We start from the raw sequence: 12,265 nt of genomic DNA, 5'->3' as shown, positions 1-12,265 counted from the left end.
CTCTAAGCATAAATTTCTGAACCTGAACTGTATCAGTTAAGCTTGAGCTAAGTTTCGCCAAACACTTAGGTAGTATTGTAATTGTTTGTGTTTGTTTTTCTTTTGCATGCCTATTACTATTAGTACCATTATATATTTCATATACTTAGCAATAAAAAACTTTTATAGTCAAACTGGTAGTAACTGGGTATATTTTTCCTTTTCTACTTCTCCTTCCTCACATGCTCTGCAGCAACGCTTCTTTTACTTAAGCTAAAGATCCCTGTGAAGCCCAAAAATACTGTGGGGTCTGCTCATCAAGAGGCCAAAGATTGGGACGTGCCCTGTTTGAAACACATAAGGGGATCAGCTTGTACAGGCTGATTGACCCAGTTTGACTCAGACGTGCCCTTATGAACTGAATGCTGGCCCATGAGGGTGTCAGCTGGACACCCAGACTGATTCAGAGGGATTCTGTTTACCTGTGTGCTTGTGTCCAACTGCAGTTTATTGTTTCTCTGATGAACTGATTCTTGGCATATGAGGGTGTCAGCCTGTCCATGCTGATCAACCCGGCCGGGTCAGGTGTGTCACATTAACGTGTGTGTTTGTGTCTATGACTGATTTGGTGACTGGAGGAACCCAGCCCCATTGAAACTGAGTCCTGCAAGATAGCTCCATTGGGGGTGAAGATTTGCAAAAGGGAGATGTACAGCTCCGTATAGAAACACAAGTAACATAAGCAGCACACTGACAGAATTACCAAGACCCTAGAAACATATCCCTTAAATGAGCACACCCCAAAGTAATGGGCAAATCTGGTAACACTGTTTTCATTACCACAGTTGATAAGAGAGAAAAGCAAATGTGATGGAAAGCAGAAAAAGGTCCCACTCTGCTTACCTCGACAGTTTCTGAAAATTGAGCCATTAAAAAAAAAAAAAAAAAAAAGTACTTGCGTGGAGAACTTTTTACCTTGTAAAGTATATTAGATATTATGGGTGTCTAGTATATTGGACATTATGGGTACGGCTATAGACGTGCTGGAGGCTGCTCCCACACGCTGTAATTACAGAATGTCAGAACAGACTTTATTAACTGAGTCAGCTGGAGCAGGGCAATTACTGTGTTCCAGCAGCCTCCCGCGTCACATGTATCAGCATCCTCACACTTCAAAATGGTGGCGGGGGTACTTGAACTAAAGCTTGTTTGACAAGCTTTAGTTCAAGCTCCCTCACTGTCATTTTGAAGCGCAGGGATACTGGTACATGAGACACTGCAGCACTTTAGAGCAGGTCAAGGAGACGCTCTAATTAAAGCACCTTCCACCCCCAGAGCACATGTAGAAGTGCCCTATATGTTGAAGTAATACCTCTCTTCCTATGAATTGTGCTCCCTTAAGGTCAGAGAAACTGAGAAGGATCATACAGTTTTGAAGACTGAAAAGTTATAATAAAGAAGTAATATAAATTGATTTGGTCACCACTTCTGCACTACAGAAGAAAGTGATTCCTTTCACTAAAAACAGAATGAAAGGAAGCAAACTAAAGTAAAAGCTAACATACAAATTATTTCAGCTAACCTTTAAAAAAAAAAAAAAAAATCAAAATATGTTTGTCCCTTCCATTTGGTGGTATTTGAAATCACTGAATATTTATCAAAATGGCACTTACCAGAATTCTCAAAACCCAGGTATTCTGGGATTTCTCCAGCGAACCACGTAGTACACAAAAAAGACAACAACTCTTTTAAAAGCTGAAGCTTTTTGAGCTGAAAACCCAACATCAGTGGAAGACATTAAAAACACCATGGTATTTAGACAGCAAACATGAAATGAACATCTTAAATAGCCATATAAAAATCATAGGCTCACAACTGTGTATGAATATTACACAAGACTGGAATTCTGAATACTTACATCACAATAACATCCCTCTGAAGAACATTATTGTATTTTGTAGTAGAGCAATTTTGTGATTCCTGATCTTCACTGTCAGAGGATACGTCAATGTATTGTAAATTTCTGCGATTTTTGAAATGTGAGAGCTTTGTTGTCTTTTCTACTTCTGGGGTTTCTGAGACACTTGAATCTTCTGCATAAGCCATGGAAAGAGAGAGGAAGAACAAATACGAAATATAAATTCAAATGCACTTATTAAGATTAAACATCAACACAGAAGTCACAATCTCTCAGTTAAAAAAAAAAGTGAAAATTAAAAAATAAAAATAAAGCTCACATCTTTACATAAAAATCCATGCATCAGGTTTTAGCAAGAGAGATTTCTCTGTTCTCCTTGACACAAATCCTATATTAGAATGGTATCCAGATTGTAGTCGTATTAGGTAAAAGGAATCGGAACTCATGGTAGAGGCGATATCTTTTATTAGACCAACTAAATCTTTGCAAAAAAAAGTCTTTATTTGGGTTCTTCAGGCATAGGAAAAAAGATCTTTACTTGTATGCCTGAAGAATGGTGCTTGTGGCCAAAAGCTTGCAAATAAAGATTTTTTTTTGTAAAGATCTAGTTGATCTAATAAAAGATAAATCACCTCTACCACCAGTTCCGATTCCTGTATTAGAATACCACTCAGATTTAAATGAACATGATTTCAAAAACTTCAGCCTTTTTGTTGAAATGAACAATTCAAGTTCATATTGCACTTGATCAAGTCCTGACACTAGAATGACAAAGTATTTAAGCTAAAATACCCCACTAACCTGAACTTTGATTTTCTCTGATTTACGATTCCAGGTTACGTCACATGGATAATTACTTTGAACTAGACTCAACATCATAATGACAATTAAGTGGTGTGGGTATGGCTACACATGAAGCAATCCAGTTTATATGCAGTTTGAACCCAAAACAAACAGATATATAGAATGGCTAGAACTGTTCAAGAGTGTACACCTGGAAAATCAAGTATTATTCTGAAGTGGTTCATTGTGAGCCAGTTCAGTGTTGTGTGTGGCTCTAACTATTCTATGACCCAAATCTAGTTGATCCTCCAGCAGTTCCAGTCTTCACTGCTCCTCACCTCTCCAGCACTGCTGCAACTGGCACTCTGGTATACGATCAGCACTCTACTGTCCCTTTCTTTTTTGTTGGCACTTTTAAACATCAATGAGCTCCTTTGTACTTCTTGTTCATTAAAGCTACCTTTCTAACAAGCAGCTGTGTCCCCACTCTTACTCATCCACAGCCCCATACAATGTACCCAACAAGCCCTGGGAACCAAAAAACATAGGTTGTTTGCTGGTGTTGCATCAGGTTGGATCAAGCGTTGTAAAGTTGAAGCTGACGTCATAAAGGTGAAACAGGGTGTCAATTTATAAAACGCTTCAAGTGTGAAATGTTGTAACTTGAAACGTTGTAAGTCGAGGACTGCCTATACAGAGGAGTATAGAGAAGAACCCCAAGGCATGCCATTAAACATTTTTAACAGGTTTGCGTAGAAAGCAGTCATCAAGATGATTTCAATGATGTCCCTTTAGCAAAGCCAAAACAAAACCAAAATGTGACCTGCAGCTGGGAATGGCAGTTAATGTTTTCAATGGCTGGACATGGAGAGAAAAAGCCTGAACTAGAGTAGTCTATAAAGGAAGAAAATCAGGAAAGAGAAGCCTTCTCCTGTGCTACCACAGTAGATATCATACTATTTCCTACAGCATATCCCTGACATCTAGATATGCCAGTTTTGGTAACAACAACTCCTTGGGCTACGTAACAAAAATACCAAATTTTCTTGAATACCGAAGGAGGCTTTGGAGGCTTCGCCCCCAGCATGGGGGGAAACTCCCCATACTTTATATTCACGTACAAAAAACCCTCGCTAAATACATTGCCTATCCTTAAACTGGTTCCAAAAACAGCATGTGTTCAGTAATGAAAATCAACTATGAAGTTGATTATATGCAGCCAACAGTGAGCATAACTGAAACATGTGACCCACATCTGTTTCCATCAGCAAGTTTGCACAATCACAAGCATAGGTTTGTGCAGCCCATCTGAACAAGGTATATGATAGTGGGTTGGACTCTCTGGTCTTTCAAGGTCCCTTCCAGCCCTCAATTTCTATGAGTCTATGATTTTTCCATGATAATGCCCATCGCACTCCGTTCCCCTCAGCACCAACTCCTTTCAAGCCATGGTGAACCACTACACTGAATACATTTGGTCTCTCTCTTGACTTCACATCCACAACTGAGCTGTGCCTTTCTTTGTAATTTCCAATGATTTCCATTTCTTCACCAGCTTTAAGCGTCTGAAAAACATCACCAAACGAGGCCTCAAACAGTTTACCCAGAATCCCTGCTGACCCGTGTCTCAGCTTGTCACATGTGATTAGTGTGGCCCAATGCTTCATGAGGTGGACCAGGTTGCTGTGCACCTCATCTGCATATAAAATGTTGTAGGATCTCAGGACTTGACCAGAACACCCAGTTCCAGTCACGAATGGAGGAAGGGCAGTGTGGGGAAGGGAGGGATAATTAGCACATGGATCCTTGGTGCGGGGGCAGGGGGGTAGTCTCTGGACTACTCGCATATACTGCACAGTGCTGAGCAGTGGGGTCATCGTGGCTTGAAACGGTTGACTCTGCTTGGGCCCAGCCCAATGAACTGCATAACAAATCATGAGCCTTTTGGCTTTGAACTAATATCATACATAGTTTGTGCTATATGTAAGGACGTACAAAACTGTTGCTTAAAAGTGTGTTTATGGAGTACCTGTGCTAAAACTTGCAGCAGTTTCAAAAAAGATAAAATGCATTCATTCTGGATAAACCAAGTTTCTGGATATCTGTAATCATTTCCTATATGCAAATGAATAAAAATACCTGTATTTCAAGGTCAGTGTTTTTCAAATTTGCCCCTCACTTGCATGTAAAAGAGGGGGTGGGGAGGGGTAAGGGGGTAGAGGACAACAGAGCTACCTGAACCCCCTCCCCCTCAGGTTTATTTTTCCTGCTATATCAGTGGGAGTGGGACAAATTCAAGGGAAACCTTCAATAATTAGATTCTATACTTGGAAAATTATTTTAAAAAATTATAAACTTTCCAATATATAGTATCTAATTATTGGAGGGTTTGCTCTATATTCTGGATCATCTTATGCTTGATTAAATATGGTAGTTTTAAAGCAACCGAAGACAAGGTAGAATTTTATTTGTTCATTCAGTAACATTTCTTTCGAAACTACCCAATGTAGAGAAAACACACCTGGGATGTTAAAGGGATGGTTACTGTTCTGAATGCCTTATGTAAAATACCTTCTTAAAAGAATTAAAGGTGATATCATTCCTGTTTTTAGAAATCTTGAAGTCAAATGGAAAGGAGGTCTATATCCCTTGTAAAGGGAATTCTTTCTACATCGCCACCAATCCCACTTATAAAACCTCGCAACAGGAACAAGTGCATTATATATCCATAACAAAAGAGGTCCTTCCCAGATATTTAGAACAAGTTATAGTAATTTAAATAGCTATTACTACATCAACAGTTAATTATTCCAGGCAGCTTGTCATGATTAAAGGAATAGAGGTGATTTAAAGCAGCTGCTGTTAGGTAACCTGTAGTTGGAAGGCTTACAAGTTTGTCTCAGGCTAACGGTAACTCTCAAAAGCTCTTCACTTAGTCATAAGCCAACAGAAACTGACAACTACGTTTTGCCTGTCATAAAAAACAAGGTGCCAAGAGGAGAGACCTCTTGTGACCATCTCCTCAGAAGTACAAGTTAAGGACAAAACCGCTATTTATGCATACTAACAGAAACATTGTCTATAATTATTTATCAAAAAATACCCAAGTACCAGGTAAGATACAGGATGTGTTGAACTTCAGTTTGAAGTATGTTCGTACTTTAAAAATACATTCATCACAACATTCCTGGGAGAAATGCTTGAGGACTGTTAAAGCAGTGGTTTTCAACCTTTTGTTATTTGTGGAACCCCAAGAGATTTCAAATGGCGGTGCCAAACTCTTTGAATTTTAAGTGTGTGTTAAGCGAATTTTTAAGGTATTCACAGAACTTTCCCCCCCCCCACAACTACTCAGTTGGTCTAATAAAAGATATCACATCTATCTAACCAAAGAACCTTGCCTACCAAAGTATTCACATACTTTTGATTGATCAGTTATCTTTTGCAGACGCGTTAGTTAGACAGTTCTATGGATCCCATCACAGGATGAAAACCGCTGTGCTAGAGATTTCAAAACATTTCTTAAAGAGCTCACGTTCAAATAATTAACTATAGACTAACAGAACAACTTTTAAACACTCACAAGACTGTTACATACTACAGTTTATATTCTAGAAACATCAAGATGGCCCAGTCAGGGATCTCACATGCTAGATACTTTGTAAATGTACACACTGAACTTAGCACCTGCCCTTCTCTTAACACAAAAATCACTGACTGAGCAAACCCAAGCAAAATGCTAAATTACTAAATCCATCAGAAACGCTGCTTTGCGTGTTCTAGTTTTCAAGCCTTTCCCACTGTCAAAGGGCTTAAGACAGCCAGGTGAGCGTTCTACTGGACTACAAACATGTATAGAGCTCAGCAATCCCAGCAACATGACACCAATCACAGAACATCCAACAAATCCATGGTTAACAACGCACAGAGAATGTGGAAGATTGAGTCCACATAAGGCAAAGCAAGAACATGTACAAATGTCTTTCACATCTCAAGTGACCAACCACAAACTATTAGCTACTCTGGGATGTTTTTTACAGAAGTTTTCTTAAAAAGAAAAGCTGTATTCCACCTCTTTCCTGGAAGCTAACACCCACCTTGAAAACTAAATTCCAACCAGTTAAGAATTTCTGTTAAGTCACTTAACACAATCATTTTCAAAGGCTTAACTTTAGCTTCTAATAGTCGGAAAACAAACTAAACAAAATTATTGTAAACTTATTTTTGTAAAGGTGCTGAAAGCCTAAACAGTAGGGGTGCACTGATAAGAGATTTTTTGAGCAGGTACCAATGGCTCATTTTTAGCAAGCCATATAGGCCGATACCGATATGATATACAGCCAGGCAGCATGGAGAGTGGCGTCCAGCTGGTAAAGTCTGTTGTGGGGGAAGGCCATGGGGGGAAAAGGAAGGGGCGTGGGGAAGGCAGATCGAGGCCCTCATGATGAGGGAGGGAGTGGGGCTGGAGCAGGCTCTGCACAGCCAGGGCTGGGTGGAGCACAGGACGGAGCTATGAGCGACTCATCTGGGGATGTGGGGGGCCTCCCGCTGCTGCATGCACCCCGGGAGGACATGGGCAGCGTGTGCCCTTGACCTATGCATGGGGTGAGGGTGGGCAGCTGCTGCAGGCTCGGGCCAGGGCTGCACCAGGCTCTTCCTGGTGGGGGGCTGGGCTGCACTTGGGGAGGGCGGTGCTGGAAGGAGGGCTATGGGGGAAGGGGCTGCAACCACCCCAAAATTTGCTGTAGCCCCCCTCCCAATGCCACTACTACACAGCCCAGTCCTCTCCACCAGGAATAGCCCAATGCAGACCTGCCCCCAGTACACAGCAGCAGCCTGCCCTCACCGTGCAAGCAGATCGGGGGCACATATCCCCCATGCCCTCCTAGGGTGCATGTAGTGGCAGGAGCCATCACCCCTTCTCCACACCCCCCATACAAGCTACGTGTGGCTCCAACCTGCACCTTTCCTAGCTGTGCAGCGCCTGTCTCTGCCCCAGCCCCACTGCTTCCCTCACCAATGGGGCCTTGATCTGTGCCCCCTCCCACCCTCAACAGACTTACCAGCTGGACTCAGCTGATCTCCACACTGCTGGGCTGTGCTCTTAGCTGCCTGCATGCTGCACAGGAGCTGCACACATGCATGGGGCATTTATTGGCAACATTAATTGGCCACATCAGCAAAAAAACCCACCAATTGCCAATACTGTTAATTTTCTTTATATTGATGCTGATCCAATATGGGACCAATGTATCAGTACACCTCTACTAAATAGTTTCAACCTGTTAAGAATAATGAGATAACAAGGACCCAAATAAAGAGGAAAAGTAGGTTAGGACGTAGAAAGCGCATATGCGCTGTTCAACAACTTTATCAATGATTTAGATGAGAACGTGTAAAGCATGCTGACAAAGTCTGCGGATGAAACAAAGTTATGGGGAAAAGTGGTCATGCTAGGGAACAGGATGGGGATCCAAGCAGAAGCTGGAAAGATGGGTGGAGCAAAACCAGATGTAGTTCAATAAGGATAAATGCAGAGTGCTTCATCTGGGGAGAAGCAACCAGTGACATGAATATAGGTTAGAAGGCGATATCCTGGCCAGCAAAATGGATGAAAGGGACCTCAAGGTTATGGTTGATTACAGGATGAACGTGAGCCACCAGTACGACGCTTCCAGCCCCTAATTTCTACGATTTTAAGAATACACCTCAAAAACTTTCATTACTGGGAAGTGATTTCTTCCTTATTCAAGTGCTTTCCCATGTGCAATGAGGCGCTATAGGGATTTGGGAGCAGGGCTAAAGGGTCTGGGGGCACAGGTGTTCTCTTTGATCTTCCCAGCAGCTTGCTGCCTCTCTCAACTGGAAGGAGATGGCCTTCACCTCTCTCCGCTGGGGAGAAGGCTCTTCTCAGCCAGGCTGGCTGACCTGCTCCATCAGGCATTAAATTAAGCCTGCTGGGGGGAGTACCGCCACTGCTGGCCCGCTGAACAACCCCTGCAAAGCCAACAGGCCAAGGCACTTAAGAGAGCTGACCCCTGCCCCAGCCCTGGTACAATCTGTGGGCAAGGCAAGAGCCCCCCAAGGGGACTCTTGCCTGCCTGTACACAAATGCTAGGAGCTTGGGGAATAAGCAGGAGGAACTCGTCCTCGTGCTTAACGCAAATAATTACGACGTCATGGGGATAACGGAGACCTGGTGGGACTCCACCCATGACTGGACCACAGGTATAGATGGCTATACCCTGTACAGGAGGAATCGAGTAGATAAAAGGGGCGGGGGTGCATCCCTCTATGTTAAGGAAAGCTACACATCCCTGCAAGCTGATGTTGGTGACCAGGGTGGACGACTGGAGACCCTCTGTGTTAAAATCTGTGGGGAACACGGCACAGGGGACACAACGGTGGGAGTCTACTACAGACCTCCCACCCAAAGTCAAGAGCTTGACCAGGAGTTTGCCCAGGAACTGGCCGAGGCCGCATGCTCCAGGACCATGGTGGTAATGGGCGACTTCAATTACCCAGACATCTCATGGGAAGATCACTCAGCAAAATCCGAGCAGTCGTAAAGCTTCCTATCGTGCATGGATGACCTCTACCTGGCTACAGGCCAACAAGAGGTAAAGTGCTGCTCGACCTGGTATTGGCTACTAGGAATGACCTAATTGGTGACCTAGTGATTGATGGGAAGCTGGGTAACAGTGACCACGAGCTGATCACCTTCACCATCCACTGAAAAGCTGGCAAGTCAGTCAGCAACACTGAAGTCCTTGACTTCAGGAAAGCCAACTTTGACAAGTTCAGGAGGCTTGTCAGTGAGGCCCTAAGGGACCACAACCGCAGGCGGAGGGGAGTTCAGGAAGAGCACTGCTCCTCAAGGGAGCGATCCTCAATGTACAAGCTAATTCTATTCCATCTTGGAGGAAAGGCAGCAAGAGGGCACAGCAGCCCCCGTGGTTCTCCAGGGATCTAGCAGATCTCCTGAGGCTAAAAAGAAAGGCCTACAAAGGATGGGATTCACCTCCAAGGAGGAATATTCTGCACTGGTCCGGTCCTGCAGGGACCCAACCAGGAAAGCCAAAGCTGCAACTGAACTCCAACTAGCTCTGAGTATCAAGGACAATAAAAAAGTCCTTTTTCAGATACGTGGGGAGCCGGAGGAAAAGCAAGAGCAACATTGGAGCCTGCTAAACCAGATGGGGACAACTGACGCTCAGGAAAAAGCCAACCTATTAATGGGTACTTTGCATTGGTCTTTCATCAGTCCCATGGGACGCCCATGCCCACTATGGAACAGGGAGGTCCGGGTGAGGGAGATCCCCCTGCTCTTCATCGAAGCTGACCTCATGAAGGAACACCTTGAGAGGCTGGATACCTTCAAGTCAGCCGGCCCTGACAATCACACCCCAGGGTACTCAAGGAGCTGGCAAGCATCATAGCCCAGCCTCTAGCACAGATCTTTGAAAACTCCTGGCGCTCTAGTGTAGTGCCCGAAGACTGGAAGAAGGCCAATGTGATGCCTATCTTCAAGAAAGGGAGAAAAGTGGATCCGGCAAACTATAGGCCCATCAGCCTGACTTCTAACCCGGGAAAGATCTTAGAAAAGTTTATTAAAAGAGGCCATCCTTAATGCCTTCCAGCCCTAATGTCTACGTTGGCCAATGCCAACATTCTGAGGGATAGCCAGCATGGGTTTGTTGCGGATAGGCCTTGCTTGACCAATCTCACTTCGTTCTACAACCAGGTGATCTATCACCTGGACAAGGGAGAAGAGATTGATGTCATATATCTTGACTTCAAAAAAGCCTTCGATCTGGTATCCCATGATCATCTCTTGGCAAAACTGGCCAATTGTGGCCTTGGGTCCACCACGATCCACTGGCTGGGAAATTGGCTCCATGGTCAGACCCAGAGGGTAGTAATTGACGGAAGTCACTCATCATGGTGTCCTGTGACCAGTGGGGTCCCCCAAGGCTCTGTCCTTGGACCCATATTGTTCAACATCTTCATTAATGATGTGGACATTGGAGTCAGAAGCGGACTGGCCAAATTCGCCAATGACACCAAACTTTGGGGCAAAGCATCCACACCAGAAGACAGGGGGGCAATCCAGGCTGACCTGGACAGGCTCAGCAAATGGGTGGATGAGAACCTGATGGTGTTTAACACCAAAAAATGCAAGGTTCTCCACCTTGGGAGGAAAAACCTGCAGCATCCTTATAGGCTCAGCAGTACTATGCTGGCTAGCACTATGGAAGAAAGACTTGGGAGTCATCACTGACCACAAGATGAACATGAGCCTGCAACGCGATGCTACTGCTAGTAAAGTGACCAAAAGGCTGGCTTGCATCCATAGATGTTTCTCAAGCAAATCCTGGGACGTCATTTTCCCCTTGTACTCAGCCTTGGTGAGGCCGCAGCTGGAGTACTACATCCAGTTTTGGGCTCCACAATTCAAAAAGGATGTGGAAAAGCTTGAGAGTCCAGAGAAGAGCCACATGCATGATCAGAGGTCAGGAAAACAGACCTTATGACAACAGGCTGAGAGCCATGGGGCTCTTTAGCCTGAAAAAGCACAGGCTCAGCGGTGATCTGATGGCCACCATACATTTATCAGGGGGGTTACCACCAGTATCTGGGGGAACATTTGTTTACTAGGATGCCCCAAGGGATGACGAGGTCAAACGGTTATAAACTACTGCAAGACCGTTTCAGGCTGGACATAAGGAAGAATTTCTTTACTGTCCGAGCCCCCAAGGTCTGGAACAGCCTGCCATCAGAGGTGATTCAAACACCTACATTGAACACCTTCATGAGTAAATTGGATGCTTATCTTGCTGGGATCCTATGACCCCAGCCGAGTTCCTGCCCTTTGGGTGGGGGGCTGGACTCGATGATATTCCGAGGTCCCTTCCAGCTATAATGTCTATGAAATCTATGAAATAACTTTCCAGTTGTCAGCAATCCCAAAGCACTACCTATTTCACCTGGAAGCAGGCTTGGAGTTCTAGAACATAAACAGGGACCTGTTTGCCAAATGTAGCATCACTGCTGGTATAAGCATGTAGTGCATTCTAAAGTGCATATATAGATACTCATGAATACCTTGCAGACATCAGGTATGGAGAGCTTGCTTCAAGAAACCACTGAAGTTACTCCGACTATACTGGAATGAGCACCAACTACTGAAGGCATAATAAAATGACCAGCCTTACAGCAGAATACAAGTCAGATATTCATAGAATCATAGAACATTAGGGTTGGAAGGGACCTTAGGACATCAAGTCCAACCCCCTGCTCAAAGCAGGACCATCCTTAACTAGATCACGTTCAAGCCAGGGCTTTGTCAAGATGGGCCTTAATGTTATACAAATAGACGTTTTGCCTATTGCTTTTAATCTTATGTATTTTCTTGAGTTTTGCATTGCCTTAAGAAACTCCATTTTGTATTGCTCTGTAGCTTGACATAAGCGCTTGACCTTTGTATGGTGTATGTGTGAGAGAATGGGTGAGACTGTGTCTGTAGAAAAGGAATACGTCAGCTAGCGACTGGCTGAAGAATGCAGACAGATACAAGACCAAGAC

The 12,265-nt window shown here is 44.0% G+C and overlaps 1 protein-coding gene across 4 annotated transcripts in view; it reads right to left on the bottom strand.

The window, feature by feature from the left end:
* SMARCAD1 (SWI/SNF-related, matrix-associated actin-dependent regulator of chromatin, subfamily a, containing DEAD/H box 1) overlaps positions 1–12,265 on the bottom strand; it is an 81,012-nt gene that overhangs the window by 62,300 nt on the left and 6,447 nt on the right. For all 4 annotated transcript variants that reach the window (XM_059722327.1, XM_006265264.4, XM_059722326.1 and 1 more), the window contains exon 3: positions 1,898–2,072. In XM_059722327.1, coding sequence (XP_059578310.1) covers positions 1,898–2,072 — 175 coding nt within the window. The remainder of the gene's footprint in view (positions 1–1,897; positions 2,073–12,265) is intronic.

This window comes from Alligator mississippiensis, chromosome 2, assembly GCF_030867095.1.
Source record: "Alligator mississippiensis isolate rAllMis1 chromosome 2, rAllMis1, whole genome shotgun sequence".
NCBI lineage: Eukaryota > Metazoa > Chordata > Crocodylia > Alligatoridae > Alligator > Alligator mississippiensis.
Note: the sequence above shows the minus strand (reverse complement) of the source record. Positions and strands in the feature narration are given on the sequence as shown.